The 27,857-nt window shown below is 43.5% G+C and overlaps 1 protein-coding gene across 11 annotated transcripts; it reads left to right on the top strand.

Moving 5' to 3' along the window:
* The first annotated feature begins 206 nt into the window (after window positions 1-206).
* Window positions 207-27,855, top strand: STRADA (STE20 related adaptor alpha). Of its 11 annotated transcripts, XM_073326377.1 has the most exons (14): window positions 213-295; window positions 4,527-4,587; window positions 6,124-6,181; window positions 8,117-8,145; window positions 14,574-14,676; window positions 15,288-15,409; window positions 17,057-17,165; window positions 17,294-17,417; window positions 18,639-18,810; window positions 20,792-20,896; window positions 23,657-23,898; window positions 25,284-25,326; window positions 25,453-25,522; window positions 26,972-27,855. In XM_073326377.1, the coding sequence occupies exons 2-14, from the start codon at window positions 4,576-4,578 to the stop codon at window positions 26,986-26,988; spliced, it is 1,206 nt and encodes a 401-aa protein (XP_073182478.1). In that variant the 5' UTR covers window positions 213-295; window positions 4,527-4,575; the 3' UTR covers window positions 26,989-27,855. The 11 variants fall into 11 exon arrangements, with proteins under 11 accessions (XP_073182483.1, XP_073182481.1, XP_073182482.1 ...); XM_073326373.1 differs by lacking the exon at window positions 26,972-27,855 and having other exon boundaries at window positions 25,453-26,950; XM_073326376.1 differs by lacking the exon at window positions 26,972-27,855 and having other exon boundaries at window positions 225-244; window positions 25,453-26,950.
* The last annotated feature ends 2 nt before the right edge of the window (window positions 27,856-27,857 follow it).

Here is a 27,857-nt window from a genome sequence, read left to right as displayed (position 1 = left end):
CCACGGGGGGTTAGTTATGTGGCTGGTTCAGAGAGTGCACCCCTCCCCCCATACACCCTGTGTAGGAGGGGGCGGCTATGGACCTGGCTCAGGGATTGCGCCCCCCCTATTTACCCGGGGGGCGGGGATTGGGGAGTGTCCCCCCCCCATTCACCCTCTGGGTGGGTCAGAGGCCCAGTGCGCAGGCCACGCAGCAGCGCGGTGACGTCATCGCGTCACGCACCCAGCGTCTCCCCTTCGCCAGGTAACCGGGGATTCGGGGAAGCGGCAGCGGCGCCTGGAGCCGGAGGAGAGAGTGAGTGGGGCGGGGGGGGTCTCCGTACAGCCCGCCCGCCGCCGCCGCCGCCGCCGCCGCCTGCGCTTCATCTCCGACCCCCTTGTCCCTGCTCAGCCCGTTGGGTGCCCCGCCCCCACATTGTGCGCCCCCTTGTCCCCGCCCCTCCCCCTCAGCGCCCCGCCCCCTTGTCCCCGCCCCTTCCCCCCCGGTTGGGTGCCTCCCTGTCCTGTCCCCGCCCCTCCCCCCTCAGCGCGCTGGGTGCCCCGCCCCCCCGTTGTGCGCCCCCTTGTCCCCGCCCCTCAGCCCGCTGGGTGCCCCGCCCCCACATTGTGCGCCCCCTTGTCCCCGCCCCTCCCCCCTCAGCGCGCTGGGTGCCCCGCCCCCCCGTTGTGCGCCCCCTTGTCCCCGCCCCTTCCGCCCCCCCCCCCCCGGTTGTGTGCCTCCCTGTCCTTTCCCTGCCCCTTCCCTTTCTCCTCCTCAGTGTGCTGGGTGCCCCCTCACCCCTTATCTCTACCCCTCCCCCGTGTACTGGGTGCCCTCTGCCCTTTCCCTGCCCATAGCTGTCCCTGCCTCTCTCCCCGCAGCTTGTTGTGTGCACCTTCCCCCTGTTCTTTCCCTGCCCACAACTGTCCCTTCTCCCGCGCACTGGGTGCCCCCTGCCCCCTATACCTCTCCTGCCCACCGCTGCCCCTTCCCCAGAGCGCATGGTGCATCCCGCTCAGTGCTGTCCCCCTGGGCTCCTACCCCTGCTTGGAGCCCAGCTTGCTTTTGCAGGGTTGGACAGTGTGAGCCACCGCTGTCATGGGCCTCTCACTCCATCTTGCTCTTTTTGATTGAGGGAAGCTTCTGCCTGTCCCCTTTTATTCTAGAGAGACAAGGCAAGTGAGGTAATCTCTTACATTGGACCAACTTCTGTTGGTGGAAGGGACAAGCTTTTGCGCCTCATAGAGCTCTTGTTTAGGTCTGGAAAAGGTAGCCACAATGTCTAAGGGCATGTCTTCACTAGCAATGTTAAAGCGCTGCCGCGGCAGCTCTTCAGCGTGGCTTGTGTAGTTGCACCTACCAGCGTTGGGAGCGCTGTCTACACTGCCACTTTACAGCCCTGAAACATGTAGCGCTCAGGGGGGTGTTTTTTCACACCCCTGAGTGAGAAAGTTGCAGCACTGTAAAGTGCCAGTGTAGTCAAGCCCTAAGCTAAATATAAGGTGGGACAGGTTGCGAAGCATAGGAGATTCACAGGTGGTGTAGGAGACTACTTAAAGTGAAGTGGGTAATTAACATCTTTGCAGTTATAGGACAAAGGAGGGTTAGTAGGCGGCACAGCGTGTTACAAATTGTTGTAATGGGCCATAACACCAATGTTTCTGGTCTGTCCAGGGTTTTTAAGTGTCCAGCAGAGTTATGAATTTAAGTTCCTAGGCTCATCTTGTGAAGTTGTTGTGCGGGTTTCCTTAAAGGATGAGGACTGAGAGAGCTGATATCGCATGATCACTTTGTGAAAAGTGTTTGCCTGTGGGTGATGGGGTGTTATTGTCTTTTATCATTTTTCTGTGTGAGTTCATGTGAGAGCAAAGTCTCTTTTCACCCACGTTGGTGATGGGGCATTTGATGCACTGGGTAAGGTATACAACACAGGCCTATCACAACGTGTGGGACTCATGGGTCCTGAAAGGTGTGTTTTGGCAGGGGGGTTGATCATCATAGCAGTGAAGATATGTCTGTAGATTTTGCATATGTTCTGGCAGGGTCTGGTGCTGTTTTTAGTTGGTGTGTTCTGGTCTGTGAGGAGCTTGCTTCTGATGGGTGAGCTTAGCAAGATTGGGGGGTTGTTTGAAGGCCAGAAGAGGGGGTTTGGGAAAGATTTCATGCAGGATGTGGCCTCCATCAAGTATGCATTGTAGTTATTTGATGATACCCTGTATCTCGCGTGGGGTGGTAGGTGACAGCTAGGAGTGTGTGATCAGTGGAGGGTTTTTTTTCCCCCGAGTTTGAAGCAGGTTCTCCCTGGTATTTGGACGGCCCATTCCATGATGTCATCTGCTTCTCTGGTGGAGTGTCCTTGTTTAGTGAGGGCTGTTTTAAGTGTGTTAAGGCAAGGATTCTCAACCTTTTTGTTTCAGAGACACCTCCCCCCCCCAAACATGCCAAAAAAACCTCCATGGCCCACCTGTGCCACAACAACTGTTTTTCTGCATCTAAAAGCCAGGGCCAGTGTTAGGAGGTAGCAAGAAGGGCAGTTTCCAAGAGCCCCATGACACAGGGGGCTCCACAAAGCTAAGTTGCTCAGGCTTTGGCTTCAGCCCTGGGTGGCAGGGCTTGAAGCCCCAGGCTTCAGCCCCTTTCGGTGGGTTTCGGCTTTCTGCCTTGAGACCCCGCAAGTCTAATGCAGGCCCTCCTTGGTGGACCCTCTGAAACCTGCTCATGGCTCCACAGGGGGCCCCGGACCACTGGTTGAGAACCACTGTGTTAAGATATATATTCTGGACTTTGGTGCATATTCTATGGTATCTGGGTGCCTGGCTGTAGATAACAAATTTCTTGTTGTGTCTGGGATGATAACTGAATCTGTGGAGGTAAGTGTGGTGATCTGTGGGAGTCTTGTATATAGTTTTCTGTAGGTTTCCATTGTTGAAGCTGATCATGGTGTTCAGAAAGTTGATGCTGGCATGTTCTAGAGAGAGTCTGGTGGTTGGGTGTTGGTTGTTGAAGTGGTGGTAGAAATCTATGAGGGAGTTTAGGCCATCTGTCCAGAGGATGAAATATCATCAATGTATATTAGATATAGCATTAGTTTTGCAGTGAATTTTTCCAGAAATTCTTCCTCAATGTGGCCCAGGAGAGCCATGTGGAGAGCCATCCTAGTACCCATGGCTGTTCCCATGGTTTCGCCAAAGTGTTAATGTAAAGGTGTTATGGATGAGGATGAAATGGATTTCAGAGAGTGTATAGCTATCCTCTCGGTGGTGAAGAGATTGTGATGGATGTCATGTTTAAGGATTTCACTTCGTTTTTTTTTCCCCCTGGAGCAGTCGATGTTATGATTAAGTAAGTTTGTGTGGTTTGTCCACTGGGGAGCGGCCAGACTTTTTTCTTGTAACTGTCAGTAGGGACGATATATGCTGTATTCTGGACGCTCAGACACTGCAGCAGTTCTATTTTTATAAAGCTTCCTTTGTGTATCCCCTGCAAGATAATGATACTTATACAGCATCTTTAATCTGAGGGGCCTTACAAAGGGGGGTGAGTGTTTTTATCCCCATTTTACTGATGGGAAAACTGAGGAGCAGGGCAAGTGAGTGAGTTGCCCAAGGTCATGCACCAAATCAGTAGCAGAATTAGGACTCAATCAGAAGAATTAGGACTCAGATATTCCTATTCCCAGCTACTTGCTTAACAGTTGTGTAACATGCTGTGTACCTTTCTGTTGCTATTCTCTCTGGGAAATTATTAAACATTTGTATTATGGTAGGACCTAGACACACTAAACAGCATTGGGGCCCCATTATGTGAGGTTCTGTACAGCTAGAACTGGATGAAGTATTTGAACAAAACTGGTGAAAAATGCAGGTTACATAGAAACATTTTGCAAATTTATGTGGATTTCACTTACTTGTTTCAGTGGCGGTGGGTGGGAAGCCTTTAAAAAAAAAACACCTCAAAATCAGAATGTTTTGTTTTGACATTTTTTAAATGAAATGTTTTGGTTTTTTATTTAAAATGACTTTCCTTTTAGAAATTTCGTCTAGTTTTATTTTTTTTTTTAATTTAAAAGCTTCAAATCAAAACTAACTGTTTTGTTTGGCCAGAAATGATTTTTCCCTATTTTTTTGAATCGCCAGAGAACAGTAATCTGTTGTTTGTACAGCTGTAGTACTGCTGTAGGGTAAGGGTCCTTGCCCTGTGGAACGTGTAGTCCACCAAATATTGTACTGCATATCCACCTCTGTGAAATATCTTTTCTACAGATTTTTTTAAATGGTTTGTTCAGGTATTTCTGAACCTGTTTGGGAAAATTCACCTTGCAAAACTTGCTGTCACTGTGGCGGAGCTTCTTAAAGTTAATTTATACAAAACCTTTGTGCTCTAATCTTTCAACAGTCAGCAGAGCGACCTAGGTTTTGATGTGTGCAACTGGAGACATGCTGTATAGAATGGAACAGAGCAGTAACTCATTTGCGGGAAAGGCTTATTGTGGAGACAACTCATTTGCTTTGCCTTCTTAAAACAATTGTCTTGCTCTCATTTTCAGGATATTTTTAATTTCACGAACTTGGAGTAGCATTACAAATCTGGATTCCATGTCTTTTCTTGTAAGTAACCCAGAACAAATTATGGTGAGTGTTAGCTTCTAGCGTTATTCCAAAAAGCAACTGATTTTGTAAATCTTTCCATACACATGGAGATAAGCTCTGATTCTGCAACAGTTTGTGTGGGGTGGAGCCCATCCCATTGACTTCCTTGGAGCTCCAAAGGGGCCTGCCTGCACAGTTCTTGTTGCAGGATTGGGACCATACTCTATCTTGTTGCTGGAGAACTAGATTTTTAATTAAATACAATTATTTTGATTTATGAGAGAGAGAGTTACTTTTAAAAGGTATGTATCTGTGAGCTAGATGTGTTGCCAAATGCTTATTATGTGCATTTTTCTCAGTGTTCATTCTCTTTAGATAGTGCTAATTGTTGAATACATCTTTTTTTCTGTTTATGTATTATACAAAATGATTTTATCACTTATTGTTTTATAATGTACAGAAATTGCAGAAAAAACAAATGCTGAAACTTAACTGAGTTGATGGTACCTTTGAAAGAGGGATGGAGGAAATGTCTTGAAACTTAACTAAATTGACAGTGTCTTTTAATTTATATTTTGTATATATTAAAGTGTCTTTTAAACTTAAAATGAAGTCCTTTTTTTTTTTTTTTAATGTTTCCTTTTAAATGCTGGAATTCCATAACAAAGCTGTTGTGTATAGCACTTAAACAGGAAGTAAACTAAGTAGTGAAGATACATTGTTGAGAATGAAATGTGCAGAGGATGACAATACACTTTAAAAAGGCTTTTTAATATAAAGCAACAGTAACGCAGTTAAGGAAATGTATTTATTTATGATTGGAAACCTGGTGTCCCTTAAGGTTCATAAGTCAGCAGCAAAGTGTGTGTGTGTGTGACAGAAGAGAATCTCTGACGTGATCACTGTGAATGGTGTAAAAACGACCCTTTTGAAATTTTAACATCATTCACATTGTGCTAAATACTGATACAATGAAATCCTGCTTACTTTTCAATTGAATGTGGACTCTTTTTCATACCAGCCTGCTTCAAATAGAGGTAGTTTAACATAAATGTAAGTAAATTTGTTGATTGCTTCAGCAAGCCGACCAAGATTTTTGCCATAAATGAGTAGTAAAATGACTAATATTTACTGAGCGTTAACAGTGTACTCAGTACTATACAAGCTTATGATGACATAGTCCGTGCCCCCAGTATTTTAGTTTATTTCTAATATCTAATCTATCTTGATGCGAATCGAAAATTGAACTGAGTGGATAGAGATCATGTCACTAGCAGCCTTTATGATGCTCTGAGTTTTAAACATTGTTTGACTTAGTTTCTTCCAGAACATGAAAGAATAACAGTTTATCAGTTGTCTGTTACTGTTTAAATATTAATATTTACAGCTGCTGAATGAATTTTAGCTCATTTCCCCTCATTGCAAAGGAGACACATGTTAGAATGGTCGGAGTGATCTATATGATTCTGTTTTGGTTGACATAAAATAAAAATGGATGAGCTGTGGAATATGTCTAGAGGAAATAACTAATTGGCTTTGGACTTTCTTCTCTAGCGGTGGGTGTCCGAAAAGTTCATTGTAGAAGGCTTGAGAGAATTTGAACTGTTTGGAGGTAAGTACTCCATTCTTTAGACGCTTCAGTGGAAATCTTTTACTTTAAACTTGAAAGCACCCATCAGTGTGGTATAAGTAAATGTGCTACATGAATGAAGAAATCGGTTTGTAGCACTGTCTTCAAATTGGCCAACAAAAGTAAACTTAGAAGAAAAAACTTAGATTTTATACAGCAGTTCATTTTAAAGTCAGTAGTAGTACAAACTTCAGAACCTTGTAATGCAGTAAATTAGTGCAGTCTGGTCTTTCCTGAATAACCATTTTTTCCCTCTGTTAAATAGATTTTGAACTAGAAAAAGATAATTACAGAAATTGAAAATTTTCCAAATGTTTTGTTGCTGAGTCTAGTTAAAATAAAGTATTAAAGCTGATAGAAGAGAAGCCTTTAAGTGTAACTGTGGTCAGTAAAGTAACTATGTAAATATGGTGCTACCTTATACAATAGATCTGCTCCTTGAGTATCTTTGAATTGGGCCTGCTGACTTCACTGGCAAAAAAAAAGTTTTAAAACAGTAACACTTTAGCTTTCCAGGGTTGAGACAACAGTGTAAACTGGATTTTAATCTGCTACTTTCATCATTTGCAAAATTGTCAGCTAAATTCTGATGGCAGAATCTTTGTGACAGACGATGTAAAGGAAGCTAGCTAGAGGATTAGATCCCAGGTGGAATTAGTAGTTAGCAAAATCTTCCATTTGACTTGTAAATTCTGCAGATTTGCCTTTCCACATTGAGTTTTGTAGTTATGTTGAACCTCATTTCAGATTAAAGAAAAGGAGTACTTGTGGCACCTGAGAGACTAACAAATTTATTTGAGCATAAGCTTTCGTGAACTATCCTCACGAAAGCTTATGCTCAAATAAATTTGTTAGTCTCTCAGATGCCACAAGTACTCCTTTTCTTTTTGAAGATACAGACTAACACGGCTGCTACTCTGAAACCATTTCAGATGGGGTTTCTAGCAAACCTTTTTTACACTATGTCTATTCTCACCATGGTTACAAACTTAGTCTCTAAGGTGCCACAAGTACTCCTTTTCTTATTACCATGTTTGGAAGCTATGCATGGTTTTGGCTAGCACTGTTTTTTAAAATTAATCCCTGCCTAAAACCAGTCACTGAAAACAGTTTTCAGACGTGTTTAAGGATGGGTCTACCAGAATCTTTTTTTCAAACCTAGCTGTAGCTAGTATCTTTTTGCTCCTGATGTGGATGGTGGTTTTTTGCAGTGGCTTTTCTGACTTAACTGCACTTCTAGGAAGAAAATACATTTAAAAAATATCTGTCATGTTTTAATGTACAAATCTGATTAGAAACTTTGCCCTGAAATGAAGCTGTTAAACTAAAATTCATCCCAATATTAAGAGCACTGTTTCATTTGATTTCAGTGTGAATTGTACTTGCTTATACCACGGCTAAATTTGGACCATTTTATCTAAGCCCCTAGTTACACAGAAATCTTGTTATAAGTGTCCTTGTCGAAATGTGGATTTTTGTTACCTCGGGAAATTTGGAATTATGTAGAATTTAACTGCCACTTTCTACACAGGTTGCATTCCTCATTAAACTTCCAAAATAGCTTATCCCAAATATTTAAATCCATCAGATGTATTAATCTATTTCTTTTTAAACAATGAGTTTAAGTTCACAATCTAAAAACAAAACAAATCTCCCTAACCTAAGGCTAATTGAATCTCTGTAACTTTTAGAATTGGGTTTCTTGATATGTTTTCTAATGTCTGTTACTTACTGTTATGATGTTAATTGTAAGTTAAAGATTTTGCCTGGGAATATATCCTTACACCTATCCAGTACCTAAACTATGTTTTGAGGGTATTTAATTTATTTATTTTCATAAATATATATATTCAAACTATGTTTTGAATGGGTATTTGTTGAAGAAAACATGGTGAACAATTAATTTCTTTACTCCAGAGCAGCCTCCGGGTGACTCTCGGAGAAAAGTAAGTGATTTTTGCAGGCTGTGGTGCTGTGGTCCATTGCATGGAGATTATTCCTTGTGGAAGTTTGATTTTCTTTCTACCTTATTTATACTTCATCTGTATATTTAGCTTTACATGTGTGAAAACAAGTTTCACCCTGGAAAAGAGATTTTGGTGTGTGGTTTTGAAGCTGTTGCATGTGACGTTTTAGCTGTAAATCTGAGATTTAATTCCTTACGCTCACGTTTTCAAAAGTGGTTCTGAAAACAGGGCCCAAATTGTCTCAGGTTAGGCATTCAAAACCAGTGCCCAGTTTTTTTAATAATTTGATTTCCTTTCTCTTCCCTATGCCACATCTGCAAAAGAGACCCCAGCATCAAACTGAGAATTAGATAATCTTCAGTTTCAAATGGGACTTCACCTTCTGCTGAAAACCCATTGGCATAGCTGTTTGACTTCCTTCAGAGCTCACAGGAACAGTCTTAAGCCTTCAACAGGTGCTGCTATCTGCTTAGAGAAATCTTTTCTGCTTGAGGACTAATTCCCTACAGAGCTATGAAATGGCCATCTAAAAATACATAGTGTAGTCCAAAACAGGACAGTTTGAATCTTTACCTGTAATCTGAGTCATATTCATGGTTCCGATTAAAGTACCAGTGGTGTACAGTGTAGACATAGCCGAAATGGGAGGCTGTTCTGGGCCTTTAGACATCTTTGCGGTGTTGATGCTGACTTTCTTTCATTTAAAACAAATCTTATTCCCCTAGATAGTTGTAGAAACAAGGCAATAGTTAGTTAATCAGGGAAAGGAAATTTTTGTAGTTTGAGTCAAAAGTGAGCAAGAGAAACTTAGGTGGTTTTGTTTTGTTTTTTTACTTCCCATCTTCCACCAGGCATTGAATCCAAAATATAATCCACCGGAGTTAGATTCGGCAAATGCAAATCACTGCTGGCATTGCATAGCTCTGGTTTCCTAATGGCATTGACAGTACAATTATCTTTCAAAAACTAATTTCCTTAAACATACGTCCAATCTAAAACCTAACCAAAAGGCCTGAAATGTTAGCCCTTAGTGAATGTCATACTTCATGCAGCTAATCCCACGTTTCTTCATTTTACAGCTTTCGTGATTTTTAACTGTACACCAAAAGTTATCCTGTGTGAAACTCTCGAGGAGCTTTTTTGCAATATTTCATAAATAACATTTCAGTTTAACTTCTTTTTAAATTTTTTTTTTAATCTCATACAGTGTTTAACTTTTGAGTAGAGCTCCTTCTGCATAATGTGGTTAGTTGTAGAGTTTTCAAACTCAATGTTTATCTGCGGAGAGGTGAATCAAGGTCTCTAATGTACTGAATTATTGCTAAAGGGGAGCAGATGATATGTTCTATTTTGGTTGAAACAGCCTGCACCATAGTTAAAAAATAACGTGTTAGATTTATTTCATTTTTTTGCATGTGTTGGCTTCTGCTAAATTTGGAGTGCATTGTATTAAAGCAAACCACCTACATAATGCACAGTTTCAGAGCAGCTGTCATTGCTGCAGAATAATCTTCATTTTCTTGGTGGTGCCTTTCTGCTTCACAGGACCCCATGTGCCTCTGTTTCTTTCCTGTCAGTCCTGCCATTGACAGGGGTGGGTGGAGATGATGGAAAATGTAATGATCTGGGCATTAACTGTGAAAGTCAGAATTGGTAGGAATATTTAATGGAAATCTAGAAATAAGAATGGGTAGCAGCCTTCAATTCATAGCCAAATGATAATGTTGTGTGACATAGTGGGTAGAGCAAAAGATTTGGAACTGTTGGGATTCTAGATTCCAATCATGGCTGAGCCAGAGATTAGCTTTTACCTCTTTGTGCTTCAGTTGCATGAGCTGAAATAATATAGTGCCTTTCACTGAGGTTATTACAAAAATTAAACCTTGTCCTCTCTCTCATTGGGGGTAGGCATTATCCCCATTTTACAGATGGGAAAAGGGAGGTACAGTGTGTCTGTATTACAGAGCTTGGATTAGAACCCAGGGGTCTTGACTCCCAGTTCCATTCAGGAGAAAAGTAGAAAGTTTATAGAAAACTGAATGCTTCATCTGAACTGAGGCTAATTTATGGTAGGAAACAAACTTTCAGTGGCCAAGGATAGTGGACTCAATAACCTGATGGATCTTTCCCATCTACAATTCCTGACACAGGGGAAATCTTCCATCATTTTGATGCATTAATTCAGCACTGATTGCCCTAGACACCGAGGATAAGAGATTTTAAGAATACTTTTTTAATTTTTCAAGGTTAAAATGATCTAAGGGTTACATGCCCCAAATAATAATTTGTATTTTGATAACTCTAGTTAGGTTACATTTTAAAATGTGCAGATAATTTGAACAACTCAGATTCCTCAGTTTCTATTAGTGACGGTCACTCTTCGGCTGTTCATTGATGTAAGGTTTTGAGTTCCAAGCAGGTGTTGGATCGAGCTAGTATTTGGTGGTGCCATTAGTTTCTTCAGTATTTCAGCTTTTTTTAATTTTAAACTAAGCTTCCAGACCTTTGATACAATGTTGTCTTGAGTATGTAGGCTGACTGAAACGATAGATCTCTGAGGTTTATACTCTCCCCTTCCCCTCAAACAGTGTGTTGACTCTGATATCCAATAATGCCATTGTTGTCTACTAGTTCACTGTCAATCATCTTAGCAGAAACAACCAGCCATTCTGGAATTATGAGCAGAGCTTGAATACCGTACTACCATCCTTTTTTTTTTCCCCTTCATCTGATTCCTGATATCAGGTCAACTTCCACCACTGATCTCTTTACTCTAATTTGAAGTGTCAAATCTGTTTGGTTCTGGTTTGGTTGAAACACGACTTTAACCTTTGAAACGTTTTAGTCCCAGTTTGTTTTTCCTGTTCGAATGGCAGGTGTGAAATTGCCTGTTCTGTAGCTTCCCCTCTTGACCATTAGTTTATCAGCAGCTGGAAGTATAATCTCATATAGACCTAGTGGCCCAGTGTCTGATCTCACACAGGGTATATAATCTATACAATCAGCCTACATCTTACGAATGCATTGCAGTAGGTTTTACAAGCTACAGCCTATTCACCCATGTTCCTAAAATTAGAATTGGAGCCCTTAGCATTTCTCTAGTAAGAGTGTATTTACATATAAATGTACTGCCTTGCCATGTGGCCAAAACACAGATGAGTGAGTGCACAGTAGATGCGTTCTTTTTCATTTCTCTTCAATGCCCTTGGAGACTTCTGGCAAACTTTTACCCTTTGCTAAACTGTCTCTTCCCGCTTAAGAGTAAACTGCTGGTTTCCTTGACTCCCAGTGCTTTAATTGTGGTAGAAAAATTGGGATCATATGTTCATGTAACTAACATAATCATCAAAGAATGTTGAAGTTTTCCAAAAGCTGTGTTGTTGCCTGCAACTTTCTAGGGATTCTGCCTTTCTAGCCAGCATAATTGTTTCAGAAGCTGTCAGTTAGTCTCTAGTTTGTCCCAGCCAAGTTTTTGTGCCAAATCGGATTTTCTTAAGACTTCTTCAGACTCGAGTCTAAAACTGCGTTAAGCCACAAATGAAGATAAGTTTGGTCTAAACCTAATTCCTAGTGGACACTTATCCATCTTGCCAAAGCTTCAGTCAGTTTGCCACAGGTTCTAGCTATCTGCTTAAGAGAGCCCCACAACTGGAACACGAGCACTGCAGATTTAATAGAATTGTGAGCCGGAGTCTCCAGAACTGGAATAGGTGATGGAGCTTTGGCTCGGGATGGAGGCGCATTGACAGAGCCTAGAACTGTAATATTAGAGAATGCGGCACTCAGTAATGAGGTGGCCTTGTAGCTCTGTGGGAAGTGAGGCCAGGACTGGAATAACAGAGGGCATTGCGGGTTAGAACTAAGGTATGTGGATGGAGTTAGGAAGCTTATGTATCCAGTTTCATAACATTAAAATCATTTGCCAAATTCATGCATAACATTTTAAAGAGAACTCCATTTTCTAATGCATAAGTGGTGTCAGCTGTTAATGTTAGGGTGTTGAAAAAAACTTTGGTTTTGTCTTTAGAACCAGTGGATTCAGGATGCTTCTAGGACCCCTTTACTTCTCAGTAGTGTACTTATCAGCTGTTGCTTAAAGAAGCAAGTATTTAATATTTGCATCAAGAATGCTTTAAAAACAATCATTAGGAGATGGAGTAGGTTTTGTTTTAAATAAGTTATAACTAAAGTGTTCAGAATATATTTTAGCAGCAGTTCTCTAACTTTAGCAACCCAAGGACCCCCATTTTAATTTAAAATTTTTTGCGGACCCTGAAGCCTCCCATTGAGCTCCAGGCCCCACCCCACCCCACCTCTTCCCGCCCCTGCTCCACCACTGCCCCTCCTCTTCCCCACCTCTTTCTGCCCCCTCCCCAGAGCACACCCCATCCCCACTCCTCCCCCACCCTCCCAGCGCTTCCTGCACTCTGCTGAACAGCTATTCCCTGGTGTACAGGAGGCACTGGGAGAGAGGGGGAGGAATTGATCAGAGGGCTGGCGGCCCTGGATATGATTCTGCCCCCCTCCCCCAAGCGTGCTCCATCCCCGCTCCTCCCTCCCAGCACCTCCTGCATCCCGCTGAACAGCTGCTCCCGGTGTGCAGGCAGTGCGGGGAGGGTGGGGGAGGAGTTGAGTTGATCAGCGGGGCCTGCAGACCCCCTGGAGTACCCTTGCAGGCCCCCAGGGGTTCGCAGACCTCAGTTGGAGAAACGGTTAGGGCTTGCCTACATTATGGAACTTTTTTGTCAGAATAGCTACAGTATGCTTGCAAAAGCCCCCTAGTGGAGATGCAGCATATACCAGCCAAAGGAGTTCTGCCAGGGTAGCTGCACCGTTTCCCCAAAGGACGTTAACTATGCCGACCAAAAGTACGCTTCTGCCAAGGTAATTGCATCTACACCAGGGGCTTTGCCGGCACGGGTGTATTGACTAGGGTGTGAGATTTTTTTCACACTCCTAGCTGACATAGTTATGCCGACAGAACTTTGTAGTGTAGACCAAGCCATAGTGTGGGTATGGTTAGAATAGCCTCTTGTTACTTAATAGCTCTTTGTCATTGCATCATACCTCCTTCCTTCAATGACCGAGACAGGTGTGTGTTTGCACTTCCATTGCAGCTACGAGAAAGTGAGTTGTGTTTTGTTTTTTGTTTTTTTTCCCTGCTGCATGCATCAATAGCAAAATTGTTAGGAAAGTCTGATTGTAGAATATTTATGGCTGGTGATCTGAGACAGAAAGAACAGACCTGGGTTTCCAGTTCCCAGGTGGAGTTAGTGTTTCTGGCAGATTAGGAAAAATTCACCTAATTCAAAGTTGACATAAAATGAACAGATTTGGTCTGTCTGTTGGAGAGAGAGAAATCTGGAGCCTCCCTGTGTCACTCATCTAACTATAAGCGTTACTGAAGGACAAAATGCACTGCAATAATGGAACATGCCTGAACACTGTGTATAGACTTTTCTTGCTCCTCTGAAACCCCCCACTAAGGAGAATTAGAATTCAACTGTGCTGCTAACGCTGCCAGAGATTGCGGCCTCTTTTTGTGCATATCAAATCATCTGTCAGTTTTTGTGACAGGCTCCTGTAATGCAACTTGGACTGTAATGCCCGTGTATTGAATTGCACAGCTTGTTTTTAATCAGTTTTAAGCATGAGTCAGCATGAACAGAGAAGAACATTTCTCTTTTCAGCTTGTGCATGTGGATATAGCAGGGAGCTCTCTCAGTTGTAGTGAAAAGATGCAGCCTCTCTCAAGCAGGCTGGCAGACGTGGGAGTGCTGCTCCTGTGTTCATTTGTACTAGCTCTTTGCTGCAGCTAAACTCTTGCTCCCATTTGGAGCTTCTTTCCATGTGTGTCTGATCTATGCATCTTGGGCTTTTCTTAGTTGGTTCATCGCTTCTTCCTGCAGCAAAACAAGTTCAACTTTGTCAGCCTTTGCCACAGAGAGAGCATGAATAGATAAGTGGCTGAAAAGTAGCAACCTCAGCCAGGAAAAGCTTATTGCCAGAGTGCAAAAAAACCCACCATAGACAGGTCTTCAGTCTGTCACTGCTGCACAAGCAAACAGATTATGATGCAGAAGTTTGTAAAGAGTGGGAGAAAGGTGGCTGTTGCAAAGGGGTGGAGTAGTGCTGTCATGTGTCTTAAAAAAGACCATCTGGTTTATAGTAGATGGTAAATTATGTTGTTTGGTTACATGTCATAGAAAGCAGATACCTCGTTCCAGAAAATCCAGACATCTCCTGGGTTTCAGTTTGTATTAAGATATTTACAGCAGACACAGCTAGCTTTTATACTCAGATATGTCCTGATATTATGAGCATGTGCAAAAATATAATGTGGAACAGATGATCTCTCTACTAGATGTAATTAATATCCGTTTCTGATTTTTATCTTGCTTTTCTAGACCAATGATGCGAGCTCCGAGTCGATAGCATCTTCCCCTAAAAGGGACACCATGAGCAGCTTTTTACCAGACAGCAGCTGTTATGAGTTGCTCACCGTAATAGGTAATGTTCCCAGAAAAACACCTAATTTTCATTCTCCATGTATGCTTCCTTTGTAAGGTACTGAATTTTTCTTGTCTGGTGGTTTTCTGAAATGTAAAATGCAAAATATCCTTTCTTTCTTGTTTTGTTTTAGTACTAGTAAAATTACTGTCTAAAAAGTAAATTAAGGTGGGTTTCTTGTCCTGAAGCTCCTACAATCCAAGTAAAAGATAAATACTAGATGAGAGGAGGCGTGGTTTTGAGCTTGAAGCAAAAGGGTATCAGCTAGGACTCTTGAGTCTCATACCTGGCTTTGCCATTTGTTCCCTGTATGGCTCTTGGCAGGTCACTGCATCTCTCTGGGCCTCAGTTTGCAAATCTGTAAAATAGGAATATTACTGACCTATCTCCCAGCAGGTTTTTAAGTAATTGGTTTTGTATGTAGAGTACTTGAAATTGGAAGGTGATGTAGAACAGGCAAATTTTTATATTAGACAAGACCATCAACAACAGTTAAGGTGAGAGAGGGAATGAGGGTAATTGCTAAGGAGGAAGTGTTGATGGAAGCTCTCCCACAACACATAGTTAATTGTATTCGCGCTTATGGGGTTAATCTCACTCTCTCTTTTCAGGTCATGGCTTTGAGGAGCTGATGACTGTGAACCTGGCCAGGTATAAACCATCAGGAGAGTATGTCACAGTCAGAAGGATTAACTTGGAAGCTTGCACCAATGAGATGGTGACATTCTTGCAGGTGATGCTACAATCTTTAGAATGGGGCACAGCATCTTTCATGTATATTGAAAGAACAAGACTCCTAGGATCTCAGCTTCAGGTTATTTAATGTTTTCTAAGGTGCCCATTGCTAAGCATCTGGATGCTGTACAACTTTAACATAGTAGTTGCATTACTGGCCCACAAAGACCAATTATCCTAATGAAGAAATGGTCAAATTAAAAAATAAACCATTATATGGTGCTGGTAGTAGATAGTCCTTCAGACTGAGTTATAGTTTTGTAAATGTTAGTTGGCTGATATGTCTAAAATTATTTTGAAGCTGATGGTGGAGTGTCTAGGGATTAGTGCACTGGACTGAGTTTCTAGTGTTCTGGGTTCTCTGGAACCAGCTCAGCCGCTGTCTGGTCATGAGCAAGTCACTTCTCTGTGCCTGGTTTTTGAACTGTGAAATGGGGATCTTTGCCCACCTCATGAGCATGTTGTGAGGTGATTCATGTTTGTAAAGTACTTTGAGGTCCGAGGTGGAAGGTGCTATGAAAGCTGAGTGTTATTCTAAGGCGGTGGCTCTCAACCTTTCCAGACTATTCTACCCCTTTCAGGAGTCTGATTTGTCTTGCATACCCCCAAGTTTCACCTCACTTAAACTACTTGCTTACAAAATCAAACATAAAAACACAAAAGTGTAACAGTGCACTGTTACTGAAAAATTGCTTATGTTCTCATTTTTACCATAGAATTATAAATCAATTGGAATATATATATGTGTATAGTATATCGAGCAGTATAAACAGATCATTATCTGTATGAAATTTTAGTTTGTACTGACTTCGCTAGTGCTTTTTATGTAGCCTGTTATAAAACTCGGCAAATATCTAGATGAGTTGATGTACCCCCTGGAAGACCTCTGCGTTCCCCTGGGGTATATGTACCCCTGACTGAGAACCACTGTTCTAAGGGGATTGTTCTTCTGGTTAAAATCAAGACTTGCATCTAATCCTTTCTCTTCTAAAGGATGCACTTGAAGAGGAAGAACCCAATGATCTTTCCATACCAAACTGCTGTAATAGCATCCTATGAGCTCCTCAGTTTCAAAATAGGATTAGTGCAAGGAAATACTGTATCAAGTTCCAAACACAGACGCTCTGATGCCATAATTTGTTTATCCTTCTCCAGCAAATTCATTCAAATAGGTATTAACGTTGACACATCATGATGTAAACACCAACTAGCCCTTGTGCAGAGATTGTCAGAACAGCTGTTTGGGGTCGGGGTTTAGTATGTGTGTTCTTTGAATTTATGTAAAATGTCCCTGTATGACCATTCCTTTTTGCTGGAAGTTGGGATTGCCAGACATGTTGCACTGACATAGGAGCTCCTGAATTCAGTGCTAAGCAACTGTTGCCTATGCACAGACCTCATGCCAGGAAAATCTAACTCTGGTGAGAGATTATTTTAGCTGTCATATCTTCCCACTTTATCTGCAAAAGGAGAGACAGGAACTTCTCAGGTGAAGAGAAGGTTCAAGTCAGTGTTTTGGCAGACAATCCTTAAAGTGCTACCTTTTGTCCAGTCTAACCTTCCTAGAGCGCTGACCCTCTGTACCATATCTGGAGTTTTGTATTTATTTATTTTGTATTGATTTGAAATATCCTTTGGCTTTTAGGGTGAACTTCATGTGTCCAAACTCTTCAACCACCCCAACATTGTGCCATATAAAGCAACCTTCATAGCTGACAATGAGCTATGGGTAGTGACCTCCTTCATGGCTTATGGTAGGTGGAGAGGAGAATACGTCTGCTATCTGACCAGGCTGCTTTAGCTTCTGTTAAATCATCTTTATTTAGGTGAAGTGTCCTCTGTTTTTCCTGCTCCATCAAAAAACGTTTCTTTGTCTCTTTAGGTTCTGCAAAGGATTTAATCTGTACCCATTTCATGGATGGAATGAGTGAACTGGCTATTGCTTATATCCTCCAGGGTGTTCTGAAGGCTCTTGACTACATTCACCATATGGGCTATGTACATAGGTAAAAAGGAAATCACTCTCTTTATCACTTATCCTACTTTCTGTAGGAAATGCTTACAAACAATATTCATCCAGCTGGGACTAAGTATCTCAAGGGATTTGGAATAAGAATATGGCTTGCATCTAGCTTGCCCTGCTGCTGCTGTAGAGAGCTTCATTGTCCATGCCCTTGGTCCTGGACTTCTCATTACCACAGAAGTAGTACTTTAAAAAGAGCAAATCGCAAAATGTTCCTGAGGCAAAGTGTAGTAGTAACTTAGGGCTAGGTTAAGCTTTTGCTGAAGTAAATCCTTCCATGGGGTCCCCAAGGTGGGAAGATGAGAGGAGGGAGGATGTGATGGCAGAAAACAGCTGCATCTTCCTTTTTGCCAGGGAAGTTGGAAGGGGCTGGGAAGAGGGCATACTCAGGGGATATACTAACTTCCATGGAGCCCCAGATTGGAATTAAAGCTGCCCCTTCCAGTGGATAGGCAACCGTCTGCCCTCCCTTGGGTGAATATTCTTCTGTATCCCTGGCATGCAGAGGGGTCTTTCTGATGTAGTTTACACCTCTTTGTTGAGGCTTCAGTGAAGCAGGTCCATCTGTATCTTATGGTGGTTGTAATGACATCACACAATATCCAAGCGCAACCTCTAAGGGAATGAGCAGGTTGCATTATTCCTATCCTTCCATCATTGTTCGCTGTACAGTCCCAGTGTCATGTTAGGGAGGTGATAGCCTATTCCTTCATCCAGTGAATTACATGTTTCGTGCTTTCCAGGTACTTTCACTTTTAGTTCTCTCTCCTAGCTTTTTTAGATTAATGGTACAAAGTTGCATTTATTTTTTTTTAAGAGGTGAGGCTTTATTTATGCTTACGCAAATATCACTTGGCCAAGCAGCAGATATTTATCTCTTTTAATCTCTCCTCTTAAATCAGTGCCTCCAGACCCTTAATCAGATTTATGTTTTTCCTGATAAACACTAACATGGCTGCCACACATACTTGGACGTAAGTTTCAAAACCTGATTATTCTAGGCTATTGGTACTCACTCTGTCACATATTTTCACTGGATGCTCAATGTGCCTAGGCTTCAGAATATGCCTTCCTTAAATCCTGTACAGGATCCCTATAAAATAATCTTCTCACATAGATGCTGGGAAGGAATTTAAAGTCCTTCTAAGGTAGATGATCCTTGACCATGTGTTGACCTCCTACTTCTGATCCCCTTTGCTTTAAGGAGTGTGAAAGCCAGCCACATCCTGATCTCTGTGGATGGGAAGGTGTACCTCTCAGGCCTGCGCAGTAACCTAAGCATGATCAACCACGGGCAGCGGCTCAGAGTTGTCCACGACTTCCCCAAGTATAGTATCAAGGTCCTACCATGGCTCAGTCCTGAAGTCTTACAGCAGGTATGGGATAGAACTACTGTCATTTTATGGGTCACTCTCCTCTTCTTCCTCATTGTTGACTTTCTTACTTTTGTGGACAGAGACCCCCCCCCTCCTTCACTGTTGCTGGAATTTCTTGCCAAGAAGCAAGGAACTATTTTCAGGCTAATTTTGTAGCCTGAGGAGAGCATCTGATCGTGTAACAAAATCATGGTTCTTGGAAAAGGCAGCACAGACCTTCTTGGAGCCTGATTCTCCCGCACCATGGGTTTCAATGGGAGCTACTCTGATTCGGCAAGCAGGAGAATTGGGTCTTTGGCATTTTAATGACAAAACTGGCCTATTGTCCTGAGTGGGTCATACTGCTCTGGACCCTCATGCCAGACACCCATTCATGTCAACTTAACATTTCATATCCTGGTGGCAAGCGCAGCCCGTTAGCCGTACTGCCCCCATAACACTGAACGTGAGCCTTCTGAGTTGCACCCAGAGGCATCTTTTCATTCTATAGGGCAGTGGTTCTCAACCAGGGGTCTGGGGCCCCCTGGGGGGGCAGTGAGCAGGTTTCAGGGTGTCTGCCAAGCAGGGCTAGTGTTAGACTCGCTGGGGCCCAGGGAAAAAAGCCAAAGCCCCACCACATAGGGCTGAAGTCTGGGGTCCTGAGTCTCGCCACCCGAGGCTGAAGCCGAACGTAGCTTGGCGGGGGCCCCTGTGGCATGGGGCTCTAGGCAATTGCCCTGCTTGCGACCCCCTAATGCCGGCTCTGGATTTTATATGCAGAAAGCCAGTTGTTGTGGCATGGATGGGCCATGGAGTTTTTATAGCCGTTGGGGGGGCCTCAAAAGGAAAAAGGGTGAGAACCCCTGCCCTAGGACATTGTATTCAGTGGTCTCTCCATGGCAACTGGGAGGAAGACGGTTTATTCACCCACAGATAGGCACCTGGGGTGGAAGGAGAGCAGCTAAAACAGACTTCTTAAAGCTGGGTGGAATCTTGAATGCCAGGTCTGTCGCTAAGGCCTTGCACTCATGCTGTCACCGTAGCATGTTAACGAGTGTAATAACGCTAGTCTCTGATCTCGTTATACGCATTCCCTTATGTTGTCAGTCTGTTCCCATGGCTCTCTGTGACACTGCTCAGTGATAAGTGGGTTTCTAGCTGCTCACTGTTTAAAGCTGCTGTGCTAAGTTAAACCCGTAGAGACTTTTAGCATCATTTTTCCTCCTGATGAGTTTTCATTCATTCTCTTCACTCTTTTTTTTTTGTTTAAAAAAGCAGCAGTGTAATCAGCCCGGCCTGAGGGGGACGTGGGTGTTCAATGGGGGCAAAATAAGCCTTCAGAAAGGTCCGTACTAGAGCGCCGGGTATGGAGTTTTGCACCAGTGCAGGGGCTAAGCTCCAGAGGGGAGTCTGCATAGTTGTGTGAAATGGAGGGGAACTGCATGGAGCTCTCCCCAAATACTAGTTTCTGTGTTACGGATTACATTAAATGGTCATTCTCTTTGTGTATCTAATAGAATGTATCTTGGGTGTTTATCTGGCCCCCATTACCAAGTGCCCAAGCACCTCACAGTCTAATTGTCCTTGCAAACTCCTTGTGAGGTAGGGCAGTGCTATTATCCCCATTTTACAGATAGGGAGCTAAAGCATGGAAAGATTAAGTAACTTGCCCCAGCTCACACATGAAGTTAGTGGAAGAGCAGGGAACTAAACGTGGATCTCCCGAGTTGCAGGCTAGTGCCCTAACCACTGGGCAGTCCTTCTGTCTCCTTCCAAAGAAACTGATCACCAACACTGAGACAGATGCATTTTCTTTTAAAAACAAACAACCTCAAACCTTGTTGCCTTGGTAGTGAAACTTCTACAAGTACTAGGGCACTTTGGTTTAATTGTTTGGTTTTTGTCCTTCCCCTTCAGGTACCTGATCAGATTCCCGCAAGGATAAGCATAACACATAACTGACTTTATAGCTAATTCTCTCCATCCCGCTCTTTGGTTCTAGAATCTCCAGGGTTATGATGCAAAATCCGACATTTACAGTGTGGGGATAACGGCCTGTGAACTGGCAAATGGACACGTCCCATTCAAGGATATGCCTGCTACTCAGGTAGGGTTTACAAGCTGCTTGGGCGCTCCTTCCACCCCAGCCTTATAACTGCATGCTGTGGAGTTAGGAAATTGAGTTCTGTATCTGTCAATAATACTTAAATGCAAGGAACCGAGTTATTGGCGGCAGCTGTGTTTGTAATGAGATGTGACAGATTCTGAGCTCTTGAGGTCATGAAAGATCTCTAATGGCACTCTTTGCACAAAAGTAAGGGTAATAACCCTCGCCTCTTTTCTTTCCTTTCTTACCTGTTAAACTACTGCTGACTTCCACGCTACCAGAGGCTGCATCTCTGAGGTACATAAAGGCATACATAGAAATTAGCATTGGAAAAGATCTATTAGGTTATCTCCTCACCAGCGCAGAATTGTTCCCTATAGTAAATTTTCTAGTGCTCTGTCTCCAGTCTTCTTTTAAATGTTTCAAAATATGGAGTTTCTTCTGAAGGCCTCTGTTGTAGGATTATTATTGATTGACTTGACACCTTTTGGAGTTTTTTAATGTGTAATAAAACCTTCCCTTTTTTCCCCTCTTGAGGATGCCTTTCTTCCTACAGCCATTCCGTTAATCTTAATCAAATCCATAACTCGAAGGGATACCTCTCTCCGCATGTTGTGTGGATTTCTATAAAACGTGAGAATCTGATATTACAAACAGTGCAGTAGACAGAGAATTGAAGATCATTACAGTTAGTCTCCTCCAATACCAATCAAGACCCTGCTCCCATTGAGGTCTCTATCAAATCTCTTGCTGGTTTCAGTGGGAGCAGGAGCAGGTCCATTCAGTTCAAAATAAGTCAGTCCTCCTTTGCAGATTGACCGGAGCATCTTGGTGTCACCCTCCCAGGGAAACATTTAACACTAGTAGGGTTCTGGGGCACACCTTGAAAAACAGATTAGAAATGTAGATACACTGGAGGGTAGGGATAGGATACAGAGGGCCCTAGACAAATTAGAGGATTGGGCCAAAAGAAATCTGATGAGGTTCAACAAGGACAAGTGCAGAGTCCTGCACTTAGGACGGAAGAATCCCATGCACCGCTACAGACGAGGGACCAAATGGCTCGGCAGCAATTCTGCAGAAAAGGACCTAGGGGTGACAGTGGACGAGAAGCTGGATATGAGTCAACAGTGTGCCATTGTTGCCAAGAAGGCCAATGGCATTTTGGGATGTATAAGTAGGGCCATTGCCAGCAGATCGAGGGACGTGATCATTCCCCTCTATTCGACATTGGTGAGGCCTCATCTGGAGTACTGTGTCCAGTTTTGGACCCCACACTACAAGAAGGATGTGGAAAAATAGGAAAGAGTCCAGCGGAGGGCAACAAAAATGATTAGGGGACTGGAACACATGACTTATGAGGAGAGGCTGAAGGAACTGGGATTGTTTAGTCTGCAGAAGGGAAGAATGAGGGGGGATTTGATAGCTGCTTTCAACTACCTGAAAGGGGGTTCCAAAGAGGATGGCTCTAGACTGTTCTCAGTGGTAGCAGATGACAGAACAAGGAGTAATGGTCTCAAGTTGCAGTGGGGGAGGTTTAGGTTGGATATTAGGAAAAACTTTTTCACTAGGAGGGTGGTGAAACACTGGAATGCATTACCTAGGGAGGTGGTGGAATCTCCTTCCTTAGAAGTTTTTAAGGTCAGGCTTGACAAAGCCCTGGCTGGGATGATTTAGTTGGGGATTGGTCCTGCTTTGAGCAGGGGGTTGGACTAGATGACCTCCTGAGGTCCCTTCTAACCCTGATATTCTATGATTCTAATGTACCATCCTACCGCTAGAAAAGTCCAGGTACAGAACTTGATTAACATTTTATAACAACCTTCTGCACACAGGTTACTGAGAGCAGTGGTACATGGGTTGCTACATGTCACCTGTGCCAAGTTAGAGCATTCATGCTTCCTGAGCTCTGCTGTCCAGTCCAGATTATAACATCACTCTCAAACAGAAAGCATTGTTCTGTGCATTCCTAGATAAGTGTAGGGTTATTGGAGGTTTGTTATGTAAAGGGGGCCTGGGCATGCTGCTTCCACCTGATCTACTCTCCCCTTTCTGCTTTTTAACCCAAATCAACTTTCACATTGAGCCACTTCATGAAACCTTGGTGCAGGAATGAAGGGGTCTAAATGCTGCTGAGGGAACCAGGATCCAACAGGTGCTCCGGGAGAACAACTATCCAAAATCAGGGGAAGCTAATATGAAAGTAGAGGTGCCCTGATCTCCCTACAGCCACCTCAGCCCTTGCCCTGACCAGCTGGATGTGGCATCATTCCAGGTTATAACAAAGAATTAAGAACTTTGCCTGCCAATTGGATTAGGAGACCTACAGACTTGTCATCAAATATGACTGCTGCAAGGGGCCAAATGCTGCACTGTAACGTGTGTGTAACTGCTGTGACTTAATGCAACCCCGCAGCAGTTAAAGGCCCGATACTGTGAATTGCTGACAAGTTGAGAGCGCTCTGGAACGTTCACGATCGGGCCCTGTGTGAGAAGGGAATTTGGCCCATAGAGTTCACGTAATACAATCTATGTTAGAATAGCAACTAAGGACACTGGTGTCTAAGTCCTGCAGCAAGAGTAATGCTGAATGAACATACAACACATGCAGACCCTGGACCACTTGCAGGACACAACTGAAGATTGTTGCATAGAGTATCTGAAGTTTAAATACATTTGTTGTAGAGAGTCCTGCCTGCTCTCTTAAATGTGTCTGCTCTGTCTCATGCATGTGAGTCGTTTCATCCAATTCCATTTCAGATGCTGTTGGAGAAGCTGAACGGAACTGTTCCATGCCTGCTAGACACCACCACGATCCCGGCTGAGGAGCTGACCATGAAAACATCCCGCTCATGTGCTAACTCCGGGATTGGTGAAGGGATGGCAGTTAGCAACGTGAGGGCAGCCAATGGGGAGTCAACACTGCACCCTTACCATCGGACCTTCTCACCCCACTTCCATCACTTCGTGGAGCAGTGCCTGCAGCGTAATTCCGACTTGCGGTACAGCCATAATGGGAATGCTTGGTTACAGATCTGCTCTAAACACCATTCGGGGCCTGGGTACTGTAACTGTGGACTCTGTGTGGTTTAAAGATTGTTTTAATCCCGATCTCTCGCCATGGCTTTTGAGTTGAGTCTCAGTATTGGCGTTTTGTTCAGTGATCTCTGATTAAAAGCATGGCTGTGTGAAGAGGTGCCCCATATGTACGGCAAAAGAGGTGTCCAGAATAGCTATAAATATATAGCCTGAAAGCCGTAAGAATATGTAGCATTTTGATAGGACCTTGCATCAGAGAACCCAAAGAATTTCAGTTATTAAGCCTCACAAGCTTCTTGGGAGGTGTTATCCTCATTTTACAGGTGGAGAAACTGAGGCAGAGAGGTTAAATGTCTTGCCCAGTGCCACACGTCGAGTCTGTGGCATGTTGGGGAAACTAACTCAGGACTGGCAACTCCCATTCTCACTAGACCTCATTGTCCCAGAAGCAGTTTCATTCTCCAGCCAGGAGAGCTCATCTTGAGACTTCAGTGAATAAATGCTGAGAACAGAGCAAGAACAGCATTTCCTTTTCTAGTTCACCAGGACCATGTATTGTCATCTTACTCTGTGGCAAACGTCTCTGTACCTATAATAGGCTATTCATAATTTGGCTAGCAGAAGTTTTTGCTGTGTCCCCGTGTATAGCTTCTTTCACTGTCCAGGGGAGAGGAGTATACAGGGCAATGATTGTCCCTGTGATAACTGCATCACATGGCTTTTCAGTTAATTGATTGCGCTATCTTCAATCATGCTGGGATGCCCTGGCTGGGATGATTTAGTTGGGGATTGGTCCTGCTTTGAGCAGGGGGTTGGACTAAATGACCTCCTGAGGTCCCTTCCGACCCTGATCTTCTATGATTCATGCTGCTGTCTCACGAAAGGAGCTACAGATCCCATGGCACTTTGAGAAATCTTTGGGGGATAACCTGGTCATTCTGGCCAACAACTTTGCCTCTTGTGAAGCAGATTCTAATGGCAAAGGCGCTTAACTCCTTCCTTTGTCAACCCCCCCTGGGGATGCCTAGAGGATAAAAGTTTCTACTACTGTGTATAAAAGGGTGAGGCCTGTGGCTGAGGTCCAGTCCTGAGTCAGGAGACCGGGATTCTGTTCCCACCTTCACTCATTTGCTATGTGACCTTGGTTAAGTCGCTTCCCCGTCTGTGCCTCAGTTTCCCCCCTCAGTAAAATAAGAATCATCCTGACCTATATCTCACAGGGTGGTGAGTGTTTGTAAAGAGCTTGTAAAGACACAGGAAAGCTGTTAGAAAGTCAGTGTCGTTTACGCTAATCACACTCAGGTCTCCTATATGATGATTCATTCCCTTCTCATTCTCTTTTGTACAGGCCAAGTGCAAGCACCCTGCTGAATCATTCCTTTTTCAAGCAGGTAAAGTGGTTCATTTAATCTTCTGGTAGAGGGTATTGTGATGTCCTATGTGTGGTCGAATGTTACTAATGCCATAAAATCTCCCCAAGTGAGAATAGCTCAAACTAACTCTCCCTCTGCCCCCAGATCAAACGCCGTGCATCCGAAGCACTTCCTGAACTACTGCGCCCTGTCACGCCAATCACCAACTTTGAAGGTACGCGGCCACAGGATCCCAGTGGCATTTTTGGACTGGTATCCAGTCTGGAACAGCTAGAGGTGGATGACTGGGAATTCTAGAGCAATGTGGCAAATATACGGTTCTAAAGCCCTTGAAGGAGCTTTCTGGACATAGTAATTTATTGGCCCCTCTCAAATGAAGCCGGGATGAATGTTACATGCAGAAGAGTTTATATGACTGTAGTAAGGAACTTCACCTAGTCGTTTACTTGAGCAGAGCCTGGAATCACCCTTGGACAGAAATTAGCTGGAAAAAGGGATCTGTTTGTAGGAAATGCTGAATGTTTCCTCCTTGGTGCCAGGAGCCCCCCAGCTCTTGCTGTTGAGCACCAGGGATAGGCTGTATTAGGAGTTTTGTTCGCCAGAGCTGAGGCTGAGTCAATCCCGATTTGTTGGTCTCCATACCCATTGTTTTCCCCTGTTACTGACTCTCTAATGTCCCTAGTTCAGAGGTTTCTGTGTATCTTTAGCCTATCTTTAGATAAACCCTTTGTTTTGTTCCTTTACAAGGGTGCCTTTGAGACAAGTGTAAAGGAGGGGAGAAGGAATGCAACTCTTCTTAGACTTGGACATTCTCTTCTAGACCGCCAGGTTCTCAGTGTGGCATTCTTCTCATGGGGTCACTCTTTTGGCAATAACAAATTTAGCCTGCTGCTTTATTGAGAGGAAAATGGAAGATCAGACAGCTCTGGAAAAAGGGGTCCCCTTCTATTCCAGCCATGCTCAGAGGTTAGGAGATTCCTCTGCAAGGCTGCATTCATCTCTTCAAGGAGACCCGTAGATCTTTGTTTTTTTAAAACTCTTGCCATGTGGTGCTGAATGCCCTGAAGTGCAGGTCAGAAGGGCACCCCAATTTTCTGGAACTAACCAGCTGTTCCTGTCTCTTCATGTAGCCACCTCAGCCACCAGCTGCATTTTTTAAAAGTAAGATGTAGTTTTGAAAGTCTTTGAAACTGCACCATACTATATTTTACAATAAATGCCATTTATCTGGCTGGTCCCATCCTGCAGCAAGGCTAATGTCACTGCATGAAACGTGCTGGCCAGTTTCTGTTTCTGAGAACCTACCATGGGAGGAAGAAAGGTAAGTTTGGAGCTCGCGCTTTCTCTGTGCCCTGCCATTGGCAGACCTCTCTGCTGCTGTGGCAGCTCTCCCTTCACTGTGGCGTTCAGGTTCTCCAGACTGCATTTTAAGGCCTTTTGTTCATCCTTTCTAAGCACCATGTGCATCATCGATCTTCCTTCTCAATGAAGCACTGAGAATCCGCTCCTGTACTGGTGGTCACCGAGAGCAGTGGTGCTGGCAACAGGTCCTTTTTGTGTGTATAAACTGTACTTGAACCCAAATAAAGTTTGTTACTCTAGTTTTGTTGCCAAAACAAATAAAAATGTAAGTATTTCTGAAGTGTTTCTTTTATTTTCCTAGCTCTGTGGAGGTGCTGAAGGGTCCCTATCCTCTTTGACCAGCCCAGCTTGGCCTGTGTTATGCAGGTCGTCACACAAGATGATCACAATGGTCCCTTCTGGCCCTAATCTGTGAATTGTGTTGGTCTGAAGGAGCAAGTCGCAATGAAATGCGGTGGGTGGATGGAGGAAAACCCAGGAGGGTTTCCGGATGGAGGAAAACCCAGGCATACATCTAACGTATCTTCTTTTGCAATGTTAAGCAAATCACAAGCACGACCTTTAGCCTCTGACTTGGCCAGGTTGACTATTGCGTCTGAGGTTTTCTCAGTGATTTCGTAAAAATCCTCTCTTGCAGTCAGAGCATAAGACACCCCAGTGTTGGTATGTCTAAGGGCTTGGGTGGCTTGGCCCTAGAGTTGTATGATCTCTCAGAATTTAAATTAATTGTATTAATTATAGAGTTGAAGCTTCCAAAAAGTCCTCCAGCATCCCCTAGAATGCTACATTTCAGCCTTTTGGCTGTATGGGCTCAAATGGTGCATTAAAAACCGTAGCTGGTCCTGCAGCCATTGCAGCGAGCTAGGGTGATCTGAACATACATTTTGCAAGGGTGCCGAAAAATTGGACAAATCATATAGACCATGAGAACAAATCACAGAGACCATGAGAACATCATGCAGAAGTGTTTTGTTGGGGCCTACTTGAATAATGCCGTCTGAGGGGTAGGGTACAATATCGGACAGGTAGTAGGTGGGGAGTATCCACAAGTGGCCAGACTATAACATCGTATATCAGGACAACATAAACGTCTAACAGGGTGTACACAGTATTCCTGACAGTAGTGCCCCTCCATCCCAGGCTCCCATAACAGAGGGGGAATGTCCATCCATCCTGCATGTACAGAC

The sequence above is a fragment of the Lepidochelys kempii genome, chromosome 27 (assembly GCF_965140265.1).
Source record: "Lepidochelys kempii isolate rLepKem1 chromosome 27, rLepKem1.hap2, whole genome shotgun sequence".
NCBI classification, from domain to species: Eukaryota; Metazoa; Chordata; order Testudines; family Cheloniidae; genus Lepidochelys; species Lepidochelys kempii.
This window is presented reverse-complemented; position numbering and strand designations above follow the sequence as displayed.